At 41.7% G+C, this 15,568-nt stretch overlaps 1 protein-coding gene across 3 annotated transcripts in view; it reads right to left on the reverse strand.

The window, feature by feature from the left end:
- Positions 1–10,531, reverse strand: part of GRM5 (glutamate metabotropic receptor 5) — a 246,626-nt gene extending 236,095 nt beyond the window's left edge. For all 3 annotated transcript variants that reach the window (XM_056500724.1, XM_056500715.1, XM_056500706.1), the window contains exons 1-2: positions 9,666–10,531; positions 1,231–2,110 (exon numbers count right to left, since the gene is read on the reverse strand). In XM_056500724.1, the coding sequence (XP_056356699.1) occupies positions 1,231–1,909 (679 nt within the window). In that variant the 5' untranslated portion in view covers positions 1,910–2,110; positions 9,666–10,531. The remainder of the gene's footprint in view (positions 1–1,230; positions 2,111–9,665) is intronic.
- Between the last annotated feature and the right edge of the window lie 5,037 nt (positions 10,532–15,568).

Here is a 15,568-nt window from a genome sequence, read left to right on the forward strand (position 1 = left end):
TCTGTAGGAGGAAAGAGATCTCGACATTATGCGTTGGACCAGAATCTCCTCAGAAGGGGCTTTGAATAGTATAAAGCCTGCCAGAGAAGCATACTCAGTGTGTGGGAAGGGCAATCTGCTCTCTATTGGTTGTAATAAAGCCAGCAGCATCTGCCACTGTTCAGCAACGTCACGTCATCACCACTACTTAATCTCTTAACATTTTCCATTCTCAGATTGTATTCTGAGCCTGCCATTCAACATCTGTCTATTTGAACAAAGGCAAAGTGGTGAGGTCCTAAAACTCATCACAGAACTTAATTCCATAAACTCTTTAAATGGTGGTGTCATTAGGCAGAGGCTGATGAAGCTTGCTCTTAAGACAGTATGAAATTCTAGTCACTTCTAGCAAGATGAACTCAATTCTATCAGTATTTACAAGGAATAATGAAATCAAGTGCACTTTCCCATAGATTTCCCTTTAATCACAAACTCTTCTGAAAACTGGATAAAAGGCATAAGCTCTATGTCAAATAAATAAAAAGAGGAAAGCAATTTAGCACACAGTTCTGATTTTCTGGACATCTGATGAAGCATAAATGTGTGAGGAAATTCAAGAAAACTTTCCTTGCTCTCTCCCAAAACCAATGGCCAGAGGCAGAGGAAGAAGTGGTGCAATACTCCATGAAGCACTGTAAAAAGGATGGAAAGATTCCTGATCTCAAGGAGCTGGGGTAACTTGCATTCAAATATTAGCCAGAATTATGTGTTTTTTAGTACCTGTACTTCTGTGGCTCAGATATTAAGCAGCAACATATTCTGACACAACTATTTTTCCAAATGATGATGTAGCTTTCATCTGCACTATGAAGACTTTCTCACTACCCATTGATTCTAAAATAGTCATAATTATTATTCTACATAAATACACTGATTAGTAGATGAATAAAAGTAAATATATGTCAACTAAATTAAATTAAGGTCATTTGGGAGACTCCAGATCAAGCACTTTTACCAATGAGTGGCCCTAGAGCACACACCATCTTGTATCTCAAAATTTATTTTTAGCCATTGACAACATGATGCCACTCCAGACCCACAGAAAATGTAAAGTTATTATTAAGTAAAAATCTATACAGTTGACAGCTGACTGGCAAAAAATGCAACAACAGCAAACTATCATCATCCATCAACTAGTCCACATCAGAGTATTTCAAAGGCATTTCTATATGGTAAAAAACAACCTCTTACCTTCGGTGTGTACAGCAGAAACATAGGTCCAGTTATAGCGCTTGACAATGTCCACCATGGCCTTTGCTTGCTGTGCGTCAGACGGCACCACTCTCATAAAATACTTGAACAGAGTTTTGTCGCTCAGGTCCATGCTTGTGGCAGAATAAGCAATCTGAGGTATATTGAAAAGCTGCAACAAGTTCTGGACCTGGATAGCAACGGAGCTGGAGCCAGGCCCAATGACACCAACAATGGGCTTCTTGGAGCGGAAGGACGATGATGAGCCGTCCACACATCGCACCATCCCTTCCTCTTCTTCCGAAGAAATGAGGGAGTCCCTTATAAACTCAATGCTCTGCTCCAGAGCCACAGCAGAATGCCAGCAGGAGTCCCTTATTTCACATCCTAATGTTATATTTGGCAACAGTGTGGGATCCAGATTAATTCTGTCAAGGGTATGTAGCATTGCCTCCACTCTCTGAATACCGTACTGCTCTCTTACCTCTCCACATTTCCTCTCATGAACTTTGTCAACAGTTGGCTGATGATGGACAGAGAATAGAGCTCCAATGATAATATCACCAGGCATGTGTGCAACCACTCTTCTCTCATTTGCCTGTGCTGAAACCAAAAGCCCAAAGTTCCCACAGACATCTTCCTTCAACAGCAGGATTGCAAGGAAAAGCAAAAGGACCATTTTAGGAAATTTTAGGCTGGTAGAGACAACATGATGAAAAAAAGTTGGAGAGCTGGTGAAAAGCAGTTATCAAATCTTCTGGATAGAAACAGCACTGTGTTGATTGTTAACCACGGGTTGACATCTGTTCTCTAAGGAGTCACCATCATCTCCAAGTGGACAGCTGTGCAGAGCTGCACATGAGGTCATAATCCTCATACCCTTCAAAAATTAACAAATAAGAGAAATATCTTTAAAATTATTTACAAAATCAGCAATATATATAATCTTATATATTAAGATAAAATATCTTCTAATATTTTTTAAAACTGCACCTATTTCTACAGCTCTCAGTGCCTGTAATACACTGTGTATGCTTGCTTTCATCATTTTCAAGCTGGAAAACTTTATCTCACTTGAGCGTTTCACAATCTTAGGCTTGTACTTCTGCAGGTATAAATTATCTTCTTTCTTCTTGACAATCATGTTTAAAAATTCTCTGGGGAAATATTTTCAAATGCACGAAAGACTGGCAAGTATTTAATTCTACAGAAGAAATGTGTGTTGCGATTTTTGATACGTGTCTTCAAAAACAACTCCCTTTAATTTCAGACACTTAGTATATCTCTAATATACATTAATGTACCATGGGTTGAAATCTATTATCCATTTCAGCACTAGGAAACTGCTGTTGACACACTAAGCTGTTATTCTAAGAAATGCAGAATGTATAAATCTGTTTTTATTTTGCAAGATACAACATGAAGCAAATTGGCTTTTAAGCAAGACAGAAAACTGATTTTGTTATCCATATTTATATTTGTTTTAAGCAAAGGAACAATAATTCTAAAACAGCAAAGCAATTAAATTATTTTCAGCTTTTTGTATCCTTACTTCAAAAATCATCAAAAAGCAATTTGAAAAATCCTTTTACTGTACACAACCCTACAGACTACACTGGTATCAAGAAGTCAACACAAAGACTGTACAGATACACTAATGCCCAAAATATTTGATCAGCTACATTTGCCTATAGACTGCAATCAATCTGCACTCATCTTTACTGTTGCTGAAGGACAAATGAATAATTAAATCAGCAAACACTTCACACCTTGGGCTGTGGTTAACTTGTGGAATAGAAAATGTACTTGAAAATGTTCTGCACCTGGCAATGGATTTGTAGCAGAATGCTTCCTGTTTTAAATACAGTGCTTAAACAGTTGCTTGCCAGGCCTTGATCCCTGAGCACATTAAATACCTATTGACATCATCTATTACTCCTCACCTGCCAGTAAATATATTGATAGTACGGAAGGGTAAGTGCACTTTTAAATCTAAGATGCTGAGCAGCTTAGTGAATCGATATCCCCAATTTCATTTTTAACAAAACAACTGCAAAATTATGGGGAAGACCCCAGTCTCAGTTTTACTGACATAAATCTTTATATGAAATAAAAAAAATTAAAATTTCATATATTTTAGACACCACCAATCACTTCTAATCCATTAACAATGACTCTAACAGAAAGTAGATATTGTAAAGTGAAAGAAATCATCACAACAGAAAATCTACCTCTGTTTCTTCAAGTTGAAAATCTCACAGGATTTTAATCTTGAATTTACTCCTCACAGCTAAGTCATTCAGGATAGCAACACAGTGAAACTCTTCCTGATCCTGAAGATGAGACACACATTCTTCTGCTTGATGATAGGCTTTCTCAATTATTTTACCTAGATGTATAAATTATAAGCTATTTTCACAGAGTTGCGAGTGAGTTTGAGTGAGTATTCCCAAATAAAATGCAAATCCTTAAAAGAAGAAACATTTATGATAATATTTAAATGTTAACTGAAATATTAATAATTTCATATAATATTAATTTTAGTAATATAAAGTGCTAATAATAAAATAAGGTTCAGACCATTATAAAACACTTCAAGAAGGTTTGTTTTTTTTAATGCTATGAAGAGTTGTCTTATCAATACTGAAACCCTTTGCCACTAAGGAATAATAGCAGTTCAGTTCAGGTTAATTAGTCCCTAATTACAGACTATCACTATTGCTTATGTCTTTCAATTATTTGTTCCATCACTCTGAAGTTGGTACCATATAATTTGCAAACAGTCAAAAGGATGAACGACAGGGGATATCCTTGTACAAGATCACAGCTGTTAAATTCCTGCACCTTTAACTAATTGAACGTATTATGACTTTAAAAAAATAATTATTTATTAACTTATTAACATTTGAACAGAAATAGTACTCTCTAATTTAACATCATGGGTGCTTATTTTTCTGAACTTCACAGTTCACGTGGCTACACATCCAGAACACAAGTATATCTAGACAAGTGCTAGCTCTGCTTCAGACTGTGACTGGATATAAAATGAGATGCCTTTCTATAACCTACCTGCCTGTGAAATTGCAGATGTACAAATAGAGAGAGAGTTCAGGGGCTTGGGGTGGGCTCGTGATAAAAAATATCCAATCCACCATTTTAATTCTGCAACACATATTCATAGTTTTTGGTCTTGTATCTATGGATTAAAAATTTCCATAGGATGTATGAGAAAGAGAGGGAAGGAAGGCCATTTTTATCTTCTTCCCTCCAAAGAACAGCTGTTTGCTCTTCTCTGCTTATAGTTGTGCCGATCAGTATAAAATTACAGGGTAAAGAATGAGGCAAAGCTGAAGGTCTCCTTCATATTCCACTGTACTAGGATATGTCGTAGCTGGGGGATTCCTATTTCTGCAAGCAATAAAGTCTTTTCCCTCCATGGCATCCAAGGGAAAAGAAGGGGCCAGATGCAGGCTGCAACTGCTCCACAATTAATTAACAGTCTTCACTCTATTAAAGCTAAAGTCAATTTACTTGGGACTTTAAAAGTGCCTAATTATACTGAGAACACTGTTTTTGTTTTATAGTATTGGGCTTAGGATTCACATCCAAAGTACCTGAAGTCAATATTTTCTGTGGCCTCTCATAATGTAACGGAAAATTTTGGAATTTATATTGACTAATATTTCGATGCATTTGTATTGCGTAGTAGAGATCTTGTTCTCTGGCCTTGCACTCATAAACCTAAGAGTAGAATGGTTGAGGTGGAAAGGCAATTCAGGAAGTTATCTGGTCCATTCCCTCTGCTTGCCCTAAGTTCAATTAAAACATATTTCTTAGCTTCATGTCCAGTCAGATTCCTAATATTTCTTTCATGTCCAGTCAGGTCATAATCTCTGAGGATGGAGACTCCACAACATTTTTGGGCAACTTGTTTGACCACAGTCACAGTAAAAAATATTCTTTTTATAGAATTATTTATTCTTTTTGTTTTTCAATTTGTGTTTATTGCCTGTCATCCTTCTGATGGGCACAGCTGGCCACAGCATGAGAAGACTGACCCTGAGACTAATCAGGTAACAAATCCTATTTCAGGTAAAATTGTTGAGCAGAGAGCTGATACACTAAGCACACTAATTACATTTCCTGGAGAATATCTTCCCAAAGAGAAGATGGCCAAGGGAACTATTCAAATATACAATTTCACTGTGCTTCTCTCCCAAAAGAATCACGTACAAGTCCCTCCACGTTTCAATTACAATTCTCTCTTACTACAAGCTGCTTATTGTTACAAGCAGGATGGGTACTAAAACAAAATTAAGTAAAATTTCATAAGCTTAAATATAACTCTTGTTGAATTTCTTGGAGATAACCCTAAAGGGAATTTGACATTGTATAGCCCTCAGATTGAGAACAGAGGTATCAGCAGTTTCAAAGACAGTGAACTTCTGAGTTCATGCACACAGTAATGGGAATTGTTTCCCAGTTAATAATTTATCTAGTTTGTTTTCATTGATGGACAACATGTGCACCACTTAGGGTCAAATATTTTTATCACACTGTTCAATTTTTTCATCATCAATGGACTTATCCCAAATTGACTGAAACATAAGTGAAATGGAATCAGATACTTAATCACTAGTGTGTCAACGTTCCTTGCTTATTTCAGTTATGGATCTAACTATAAACTTATCCCTAAGTCACAGGCTTTAACAATAGAGGGCACTTTGCTCTCGGTCTTCTGGCTCGGAGCAACTGCAGGAGAAGTAGGACAGAAAAATAACACTGCCTATCTGTCCTTTGCTCAGTCTCACCCTAGACCAAAGTTTACATACTACCCAGATGAATGAAGACACAGATCTGATTAAGCACTCAACATGTTCCTGTGACCTCTGTTCTCCCTGGCAATATAAACTTCATGCCAGACTGTCAGGAGAAATTCTCAGCTGTTCCCTTAGGGCAGAGTTCCAGCTACTTCATGTTGAGGTTTAACCGAGTAGAAAATGAGCATCTGTAATATTCCATGAAACATCATGCAAATCTTTCATTATTAAAAATACATAAATCTTTCAAAATTATACCCATCTCAAATGCATATCCATCTGTACTTGCAGCCTGTAGGGACCAAAAGAAACAAAAAGCAAGCTAATATCTAAGGGCATTAATTTAAAAACTTGACCAAAAATCGGACTGCTCCCAAAAAGCTGATTTTCCCGCTATACTTGTGGCTGAGAGTTTATACATGGGATGCATCTGATGCATTCGGGGCTTCTGCTCCCGCAGGTGTGACTGTGTTCAAAGCTGCAGGGTGACCCCCTTTCCTCCGGGGCTTGCATTATTATAGCAGCGCCCACTAGTGACCCCGCAGCGAAGCACCTGTGCTGTGCAGCCTAAACCCACTTGGCACGATGGTTTCTAACAGGCAAAACACCAACTCGGCTGAGGCAAACTGTTTTATTTGTTCTAATCTGTGTCATAGAAAAAAAAAAAAAAAAAAAAAAAAAAAAAAAAAAAAAAGAAGTAACTATGCTTCCCTTCGGGGTTCTTCTTTGTTATACTTTTGTAGGTTTGCAGCAGGCTCGTTCATAATTTCTGAATCTTCAGACAGATTTAAGTAATAAAAATAAAACGTCAGATTACTTAATCAAAGGAAAGTGCTGTAATAGAATGAGAACTCATGGCCTAATCCAGGAAAGCACTTAGGAATATGATCTGTGCTTCTCAGAAGAATACTATTGGTCAAATACCTGTAAAGACTTATCTAAAGTTTAAGGTTTTCCTTAAAGGATTTTGCAGGATCAGAAAAATCACAAAAACTAACATCCTTAAAATTCATTCATTCGTAGCTACAAAATTTACTTATACATTATGTTTGTATAACTTAAAGCCATTGTACCTGCTGATTAAATGCTTTTCAGGCATTAATATACAATACATACTACAATTAATTTAAATCCATCAGAAATGAGATAATATAAGTTGATATGGATCAAATCAGCATATCCCAAGGAATTAACCTATGCTTTGTCATCAGAGGAGACAAAACCATAGTAAGCAGCAACTAAATTACTGGTTAAGAGTTAGTCATGTCACTTCTCTAACAATGAAGATATTACAGTAGCAAAATATGGAACAGCCTTAAAAAAACAGTTACATAAAGATAGCGACCTCTCAGCTCATCTTGATTTTGACCAATGTTAGGAGGAAGTATGCTCAGGATGCTAAGCTTTGCTGAGTTTTGCTATGGCACTGCAAACTCCAATCATTGTGTTCAAGCTATTCTGGCAATCCATCTCCCAGTGATCTGAGGAGGCTCATTTTGCAGGAGGAGGTCCCCCCTCCCCATTGCTCAGAGCTAATTCACTTTGGTCACACAAAACCTGACGCACTCAAATGGTCTTTATTTGAAAATCATTAAATATGAGCACCCTGTTCTGTTTTGAGATTTCTACTACAGTTTATTTTTTCTGCCCACAGACATAACAAAACAAGCAAAAAACCCAACATCAGCCAGACATTACATTATCAGCTCTGCAAATTCCAGTGGCCATTGGATCAAGCTCTTTGAAAAAAAAAAACCAAAAAAACCCAGCTTTATTCAAAAGGAGAGACTACAAAGCAGTTTTCCATAATTCCACTTAGGAATACGAAAAAGCTAAGAAGCAAGGGAGAATTTTCACCATTTGGTCAGAATGTCCACTGGAAATGACAGGCTGAAGTGTTGATCTCATTTCTTCATAGCTAATAAACAGAGAATGCTTTAATTGTCAACAAGATCCTTAGCAATCCCTGGAAATTCTCTCTCATGTTAGGTCCACACATGCTTTCAGATTGATAAAACAATTTTGGCTTCAAAATGTAGGTGCTTAACTTCCCAGAAAAACTTACAAGATCTCTAATTTTGCCAAATAGACTACATATCGTTGCTGTTACCAAAACCCAGTTACACCATTTGATGGAGGAACTAATAGCTCAGGTGTAATCCTGGATATTTTATTAATTAATAAAACTGTATGGGATGGAGGAGGTGATCAACAAAAGGCAATAGCAGTTTCAGGAATCATTTTCCAGCAAGTTGCAACAAGAGTGTTTATGGTGGGATGTCAGTACTACCACCATGCCAGCAATGTCAGCACTATGTAGGAAGATAAAATTACAGAAAATCCATATAGGGACCCAAAAATTACTCTCTGAACATTTGAAATGAGATCAATGCTGTGATCATGTAGCATAAATATTAAAATGTAGTCAAAGTATTTGAGAATTTGCAAAAGATTAGCACGAGATAGAAATGTTTAGGAATGGGGTAATTAAAAAAACAAGTCATAGGGAATTCAAAGAGCCTGACAGTTAACTCCTCTATCCATCTTTCCCTTTCAGGATTTAGCGTGGTGCATTTTCAGCATGATCCTCTGCCACTTTTGAGATGATCCCCTACTTAGTCTTCAAGACCAGGAGAAAGAAACGTGCTGGCTCTCCCTGCGCCCAGCCACCCGCTCCCCACCAGGGGAAATCTCCTCTGGGGAGCAGACGGAGTGCGAGCAGGGCTGGCGGAGCCCCGGGGTCAGCGAGGAGCGGACGCTGTCCCTGGTGCTGAGCACCGCCCGCCGCCGGCGCTTGCCGCCAGCCACGTCTGAGCACGGGGAAAACAAAAATAAAACAGCCTAGAAATCAACCGGTGGTAAAAATTGCCGCGGTGGTCGCGTTTGGCACGCAGGATGGCATTTTTGCAAATAAATGCATAGATCTGTGCCTTAGAGAAAACTACTGGAAGAGGTTAACTCCCAACATAGCCACCTGCGCTGCCACAACTAAGCGGCTGTGCATGCAGACATGCATGTGTGCATCCACACTGGTGCTTAGGTCTCTGTCTCCCTGCTCGGCTGGTCCGAGCTGTCCCCCTCGGTCCATAATGAACCATTTTTGCACTTTGGGGGATTAGCTTTGATTATTAAATAAGTAACAGACGGGACTCGTCGAGCAGAGCCAAGTGATTCGTCCCAAGGTCACACAGAAAAGTCTATGGCTGAGCTAAGCCTGGCTGTCTCCGGAAAACAAATATATTCCCGTTTCCATTACACCTTCCTAGCAAGACAAACCCCCACTTGTGAGCAGAGGGACTATACCACACACATCACCAAGCCCAGGTATCTCAGTACCCCCGTCCCTGCAGCCCCACACGTATCATGCTCCCGGGGAGGGATCAGTGCCAGCTGCCCTCCAGCACCCTGACCCCGCGATGCCCCTGCAGCCCCTAGAGAGGCACCCCACCAATAGGCTTGTTGGTCCCCCAGGAGTTGTGCTAGTCCTCCATCAACCAGGGTACAGAGCAAAAGCAAGAAGGGAAGGAGATGGGGGGAAGAGTCCCTCCTTCATCCACAGGGTTTCTGTCCACAATCCAGGGCACATAAATACCCCCTCCCAACCCACAGTGTTACCTTGTCAGTGGCAGTAAGTGCTTCTTCTCACGGTGGTGGCAAAATGGTCCTTTTGGTAGCGATAATTAAGACAGGTAGGGGTAGGCACCTCCTATTTTCAGCCACGGCAGAGATTGCACTCCTCACACAGACCTTCTGGAGCTGAATAATCCTCAAATGCCTCTGCAAAGATCACCAGCAGGTGAGCCCCACTCGGCTAGCATTGTCACTCCTCCAGCTACAGGCACATCCTATTTTCTTCTGATCACAGGCAAATGCTGAGGACCGAGTATCCTACCCCCGAATGCATGCACGCACACGCCATGCAACACGCTGCTCTCTCAGCATCGCCCAAATCTCATTTGCAAGAGGCGTGAACGGTCCCTGGATTTAAGGGAGGGGGAAGGCATGAGGAGGAGGAATAAACAAACAAACGATGAAACAACAGATGGGTCTTTGCCACCACAGCCTTGGTCCCCCTAAATACTTGCTGCAGCCTGATCCACCTGCTTAAGCACCTCCGCCCTTCCTCACATTTGCACGGTAGCAATCTCTCTATGTTTATAACGAGCTAACCCTGCGTTCTGCCCTGTGAGGAAATCTCTCCAGATGCTCTGAAGGTTGTAAAGTCCCCCTGCAAATCGACACCTCTCTCCGGCACTGCGCCCCGGCAAGTAAGAAAGCGGCAATCGGTTCAGAGCAGCATCATCCAAAGGAAGGGAGAAAAATAAATAAATAAATAAATAAATAAATAAATAAAAGCTGCTTAAAACGGAGTCGCGGGGAAGAGTTTACCCCTGCGGTCCCGACGACCTTTTGCGGGCTGCCCCCCGAAGTTTGCTGCCTCCGAGGTCGCGGTGCTGGGGCCGGGCACTCCGCTGCCGCGCAGGGCTGGGTGGGGGGCGAGGGGGCTTTTCCTTCGGGCGAGTACCGGGCTTCAGCGCAACTTTTTAGTGCCACCAAGCGGCACAGATCCCTCCAGGAAACCAAGCTGCATGCCAGCCTGGGCTCTGCCTGCTGCTCTCTGGCAGAGAGAGAGAGAGGGATGCAAGAGCACCTACCATCCTTCTACACAAAAATGCTCACACAGAGAGAGAAATGTCAAGCAGAAAGGAGGGACTGATTGCCGCTGGAAGGACAAGTTGCCCTCGTCCCTTGCCTCGCCGGCAGGGTGACAGCACTGGGCACAGCAGGACGAGGAGCGATGCCCCCGCCAAGGGCAGAGGAGCCGCCAGCCCCGCGGGCGGGATGCGCCCCCGCTCCTGTGCCCCGCGGGCTGCCCCGCTCCTCCCCACGGCAGGTGCTTTACCTGCAGCCCCCCTTCCTGCCGGGCTCTCCGGACCCAGAGCCTCTGCAGCTCCCCGGCAGCCCTCTGCCTCCTCGGCCAGCATCCCTGGGCCGTATCTGCAGACCTACGGACTGGCTTTTTATTTGCCTACGTTCTGCCCACCAACTCGGTACCCTCCGAGCCCTTCTGCTTCCCCGCCCTCCCACAAATCCCACAGCAACACTTTCCTGCTAACTACCTGCTGCCCGCAGAGCACATCTACCTTTCCTCGGTCAACCCTTTCCTTCGGAAGGCAGCCGAAGCCTTACCTCCGGTGTCCCTGCATTTTCCCAAAACCTCTCCCCTCCCTCTCGCCCCGTTTCACGGCTCAGCCCCATTCAGGCAGCCGGCTCCTGGATCCATTCCCACCCAGCCATCCCGCCCGGCCCGGGGTGGGCATGGGGCCGGGCTCTGAGCGCGGGGAGGGGGCTGCTGCTGGGCAGGGTGGGTGCCAAAGGTCCGAGCTAGCCGAGCCCTGCCAAACTCAACACATCCCTGCGCTCTCACTGCAACCAGGGGCACCAAGGAACCATCGCAACACAATGCCAGACAGAGATCGACACATTAGTCAAAACTATTCTTAGCAAATGAACAAATAAATAAAGTGAAATAAATTAATAAATAAATAGTAAAGCAAAATGCCATTTAAGTAAGAGCTGATCTGGCGTTTAAAAGGCTGCTGAGTCTGACCGTTTACCAGGCTGTAAAGGGGAAGGATTTGCAGGGAAGGATTAGCTCGCACATCCATTTTCAAGAATTAACAGCCTTTCTCTGCCACTGCTCCACAGCTTGACACTCCCTGCTGGTTCTCCCCTCTTTGGCTTGCTGCTTAAAATATTATCTCTTTTTTTATTTTTTTAAAAGCAGCTGCTGAATGACCCAAATCCCAGCCACTACATGATGTGGCTCCCCCAGTGCAACTGCATTGTCATATCCAACCTGCACCACATCCTTCTCACATCCCTGCCCCTCCAAGTTAACTTTGATAAAGTTGTTACAGCATAGAGGAAAAGTCTTACTATGACTCCATCTGTGCTTCTAATTCTCTGTGATCCCTTCATTTCTGTCTCTCTTCCACCAGATGACCAGCTTGACTGCTTCTTTCATCCAGATTGTGAGGGATAGACATCTCACACGTCCTTACCAGGTGTGGAATATGGGCTTTTTCTCCTTCACATCATCCTTCAGTCCCAGCCAGCTCTCCTGGCTCCTTCAGTCACAGAAGCCCTGGAAAAGGCCAGGTCTTAATCAGGGGGCACTGTGAGTGTGTGTAACTCTAACTCTTTGTTTCTTCTATGCAGTTCCAAGAGCTTCTGTGCTGGTGCTTGAAGGGACAGAGACAGATGACTACATGACAGGAGAGATTCCACTACTTACCATTCCCCTCACTGCCCTGGTGGGCTGACAGGTAAGGAGCATCTTCTTCTTCTTGCCTAGACCCATGCTTCTGTCAGACGCTGTGTTTCTCTTAACCATGCACTGTGGAATGGCTTGAAGGAGACAGAAAGGAAGAAGGGACATATATTATTGTAGAAAAAGCACAAAGAGACAGAAGGAGGGGAGGGTTGTGTCCATAGAAAGGAATGGTGAGCCCAAAAGCAAAGTGGTATTACCATGCACAGGGGTCTGGAAGGAATCAATGCTGCATGAATTGGGGCAGAGGGGAAGTGCCACATCTTTGCTGGGCTGTCACAGCCCTTGTCTGCCTTCCCCTGGGACTGTGTGTGATGAGGGAGTCAGAAAGCAGCCACATCTCACTGGCAACAGAGACAGCCAGCTGGCTGGCAGGGAGCAGGGTGACCCCAGCAGGGGATGGAGAGGATCCCCACACAAACAGGACACACAGAGCTGTGTAGAAGCAGCCACAGGGGAGGCAAAGCAGCTCCTACACACACATCCCCAAGGACTCCTCGTGAATCACATCCCAGAGTCAGAGTTCATTGTGCCAGATGTTTGGAGCAGCTGGATCAAAGATTAAAGGAGGCAAGCAGAATGGATGGGGGTGGCCCTGGCATTTACATTTCTAATGCCTCTCATTGACCCTTTAAACAGGGTCCCAATAAATACAGATATATGAAAGGTTCTTCTCCTTTGCTCTCTTTCTCCCCTTTCTCCCCTCCTCCCTTTCCATCATTCTCAACCACTTTACAGAACCCATAAAATTAGCTGCAGTCTTCTCTACTGATGGCAAATTCAGTTTCCCTACCACAAAATTTTCCCTCCTATTTTGGCACTATTTTTGAAGTTAACAAAAAGAAAGCTTCCTCTTCCTGTTTGTAACAGCACCAGCAAAAGATAAATAAACTGGTACCTGAATAAGGAGACATAATGACTGCATTTTGCAAGCCCACTATTGGCAACACTCATTACTTCTGTGGCAGTAGCACCTATAAATACTAACATTTTGGCAAGGCTGTACATTTGTTGTATCTCTGCACTCTGAGGAGCTCGTCCATAGAGAAAATTGCAGGGGTAAAAAGAGTATGAGTAAGTCTCTGGTATAATCAGTGTCTCTGAAGAGCATCCTAGCCATGCTAACGTTTTAAGACAGAAAATAAGGAGGCTAAGGGAATACTAATTTGGATTCTCCTCAGTTCCAGAATTAATAAATCCTGTGGGACACAGGCAGAACAATCAAAGTATGGACAAGAGGGTGATGTTGTATTGACCAAATAAGCCAAGTATTTGCTTTCTTGCAAAGTATTCTCTAAAACAAAAGGAAAAAAATTGATATTATATGTGTGTATTCATATATTATATACATCTATATACAATGTATTTTACAGATATATATATATATGTATACACACACAACAGTATTTGCTCTCTTTGGATAATATGGAATAATTCAACACACTTATAGTTCATGGCATACTTGAAATCAAGAAAATTACTCCTGCCTCCCTAGAAAGTATACTAGTGATAAGTCTGTTATGTAGGAGAGAAAAAAAAAGGTACAAAGTATGCTATGCACCACATATAAAAAGAAAATCTAGCTTGCTAGGATATAACAATACTTTTGGAATTCTTATTCTTAGTTCATATTGTTCATTCAGCCTTGAGGAATGCAAAGGCCTGATTTTATATGTCTCTTTTGTAGACATTTATATATAAACTTCATATTCTCTTGGGTTATCCTAGTTTCAGCTGCCATAGTGTTAAGTTCTCAGTGGCAGTTGCATTGCTGTGTTTTGGATGCAGGATGAGATATTTGGGGGTTCTGCAAAGTAATGTTTATTCTAAGTCAAGGATTTATTTTTTTTTCTTGTCTCTTGCTCTGCAGTGCACAAAAGAAACTGGGAGAGAACATAGTTGAGACAGCTGACATGAACAGACCAAAGGAATATTCCAAACCATGGAACTGTCATGCCCAGTACATAAACTGGGGTTTGTTACCCAGGAGGGGAACAAATCTGGGATTGGGAAGAGGGGTCTGGCATTGGTCAGTAGATGATGAGCAATTGAATTGTGCACCACTTGAGTTTTTCCATATTGTTATCATTCCTATCATTACTGTATCATTTACCATCATTACTGTATTTTTACTTTATTTTTGATTATTGAACTGTACTTGTCTCCACATACAAATATTATTTTGACTCTCCTTCCCATTCCACCAGACTGGGGGTGGGAAGGATGGAGGTTGAATGAGCAGCTGTTTGGTGCTTAATTTTCAGCTGGGCTTAAAACACTACAGAGTGAATACAGGAATATTGTCTTTTTTTAGGATGCATGTGATCTACCTTTTGTTTAGGATGACAAAGAAGGAGACATTAAGATGCATCCACTTCTGTTCAGAGGTTCCAAAGTGAATCTATTCCTCAGAGGGATATCCATAACTTGAAAGCACCAGTGTGCTTCCAAGGAATCTGACAAACCTTTCACTCTTGGTTGTGCATAGTTATAAAGGAGACACTGAAATACTCAATACTTTCAAGACTCTTCTAGTTCTGTGCAAGGAAGCAGCCCAGCTCCTAGAAGTTGAGAAAACTGAACCTAGATCTGAAGCTTCTTCAATGTTATTCAGACCCTGAGTAAGGATTCTTACCTTAGATTTAGATTTAGAATCTGAAATTGGAAATGCCTATAAGATCTTGTTTGGCCTGACCCTTATGTTCATCAGTGGAAAACATGAGAGAAGAAGACAGAATTCAGAGCTCTGAGAAGGATGGTTACAGGAAGTGTGTAAAAGGGGAACAAGAAGTTATCTATGGAGATTTATGTGAGTAATGGGGTGCATCAGGTGTGACTAAGAGATTGTAGTACACAGAAGTCCTCAGATTTACCCACAAGAAATTATTTTAAGAGAATAAAACCAGTTTTCTACACATTTGAGTAAAAAACTAAAATCAAATGGTTGAATTTACCAGAGGAAATTGTTCTATGTGTCCTCCCTGTAACTCCTTTGCACTTTCTAGAGAATTAATTTCATACCTAAAGAAGCTGTACTTGCTAAAAGGGGTGAGTGGAACTTTTGCAGAATTGCAACTCTGGTTGATATTAGTAGGAGTATTCAGGGGCAGTAACTCAAACTGAGAAGATTTGGTTTATATTTATCTTTATGACTAAAGATATTATTCCTTTTATTCAACTACAA

Source organism: Oenanthe melanoleuca, chromosome 1, assembly GCF_029582105.1.
Source record: "Oenanthe melanoleuca isolate GR-GAL-2019-014 chromosome 1, OMel1.0, whole genome shotgun sequence".
In the NCBI taxonomy this organism is placed as follows: Eukaryota; Metazoa; Chordata; class Aves; order Passeriformes; family Muscicapidae; genus Oenanthe; species Oenanthe melanoleuca.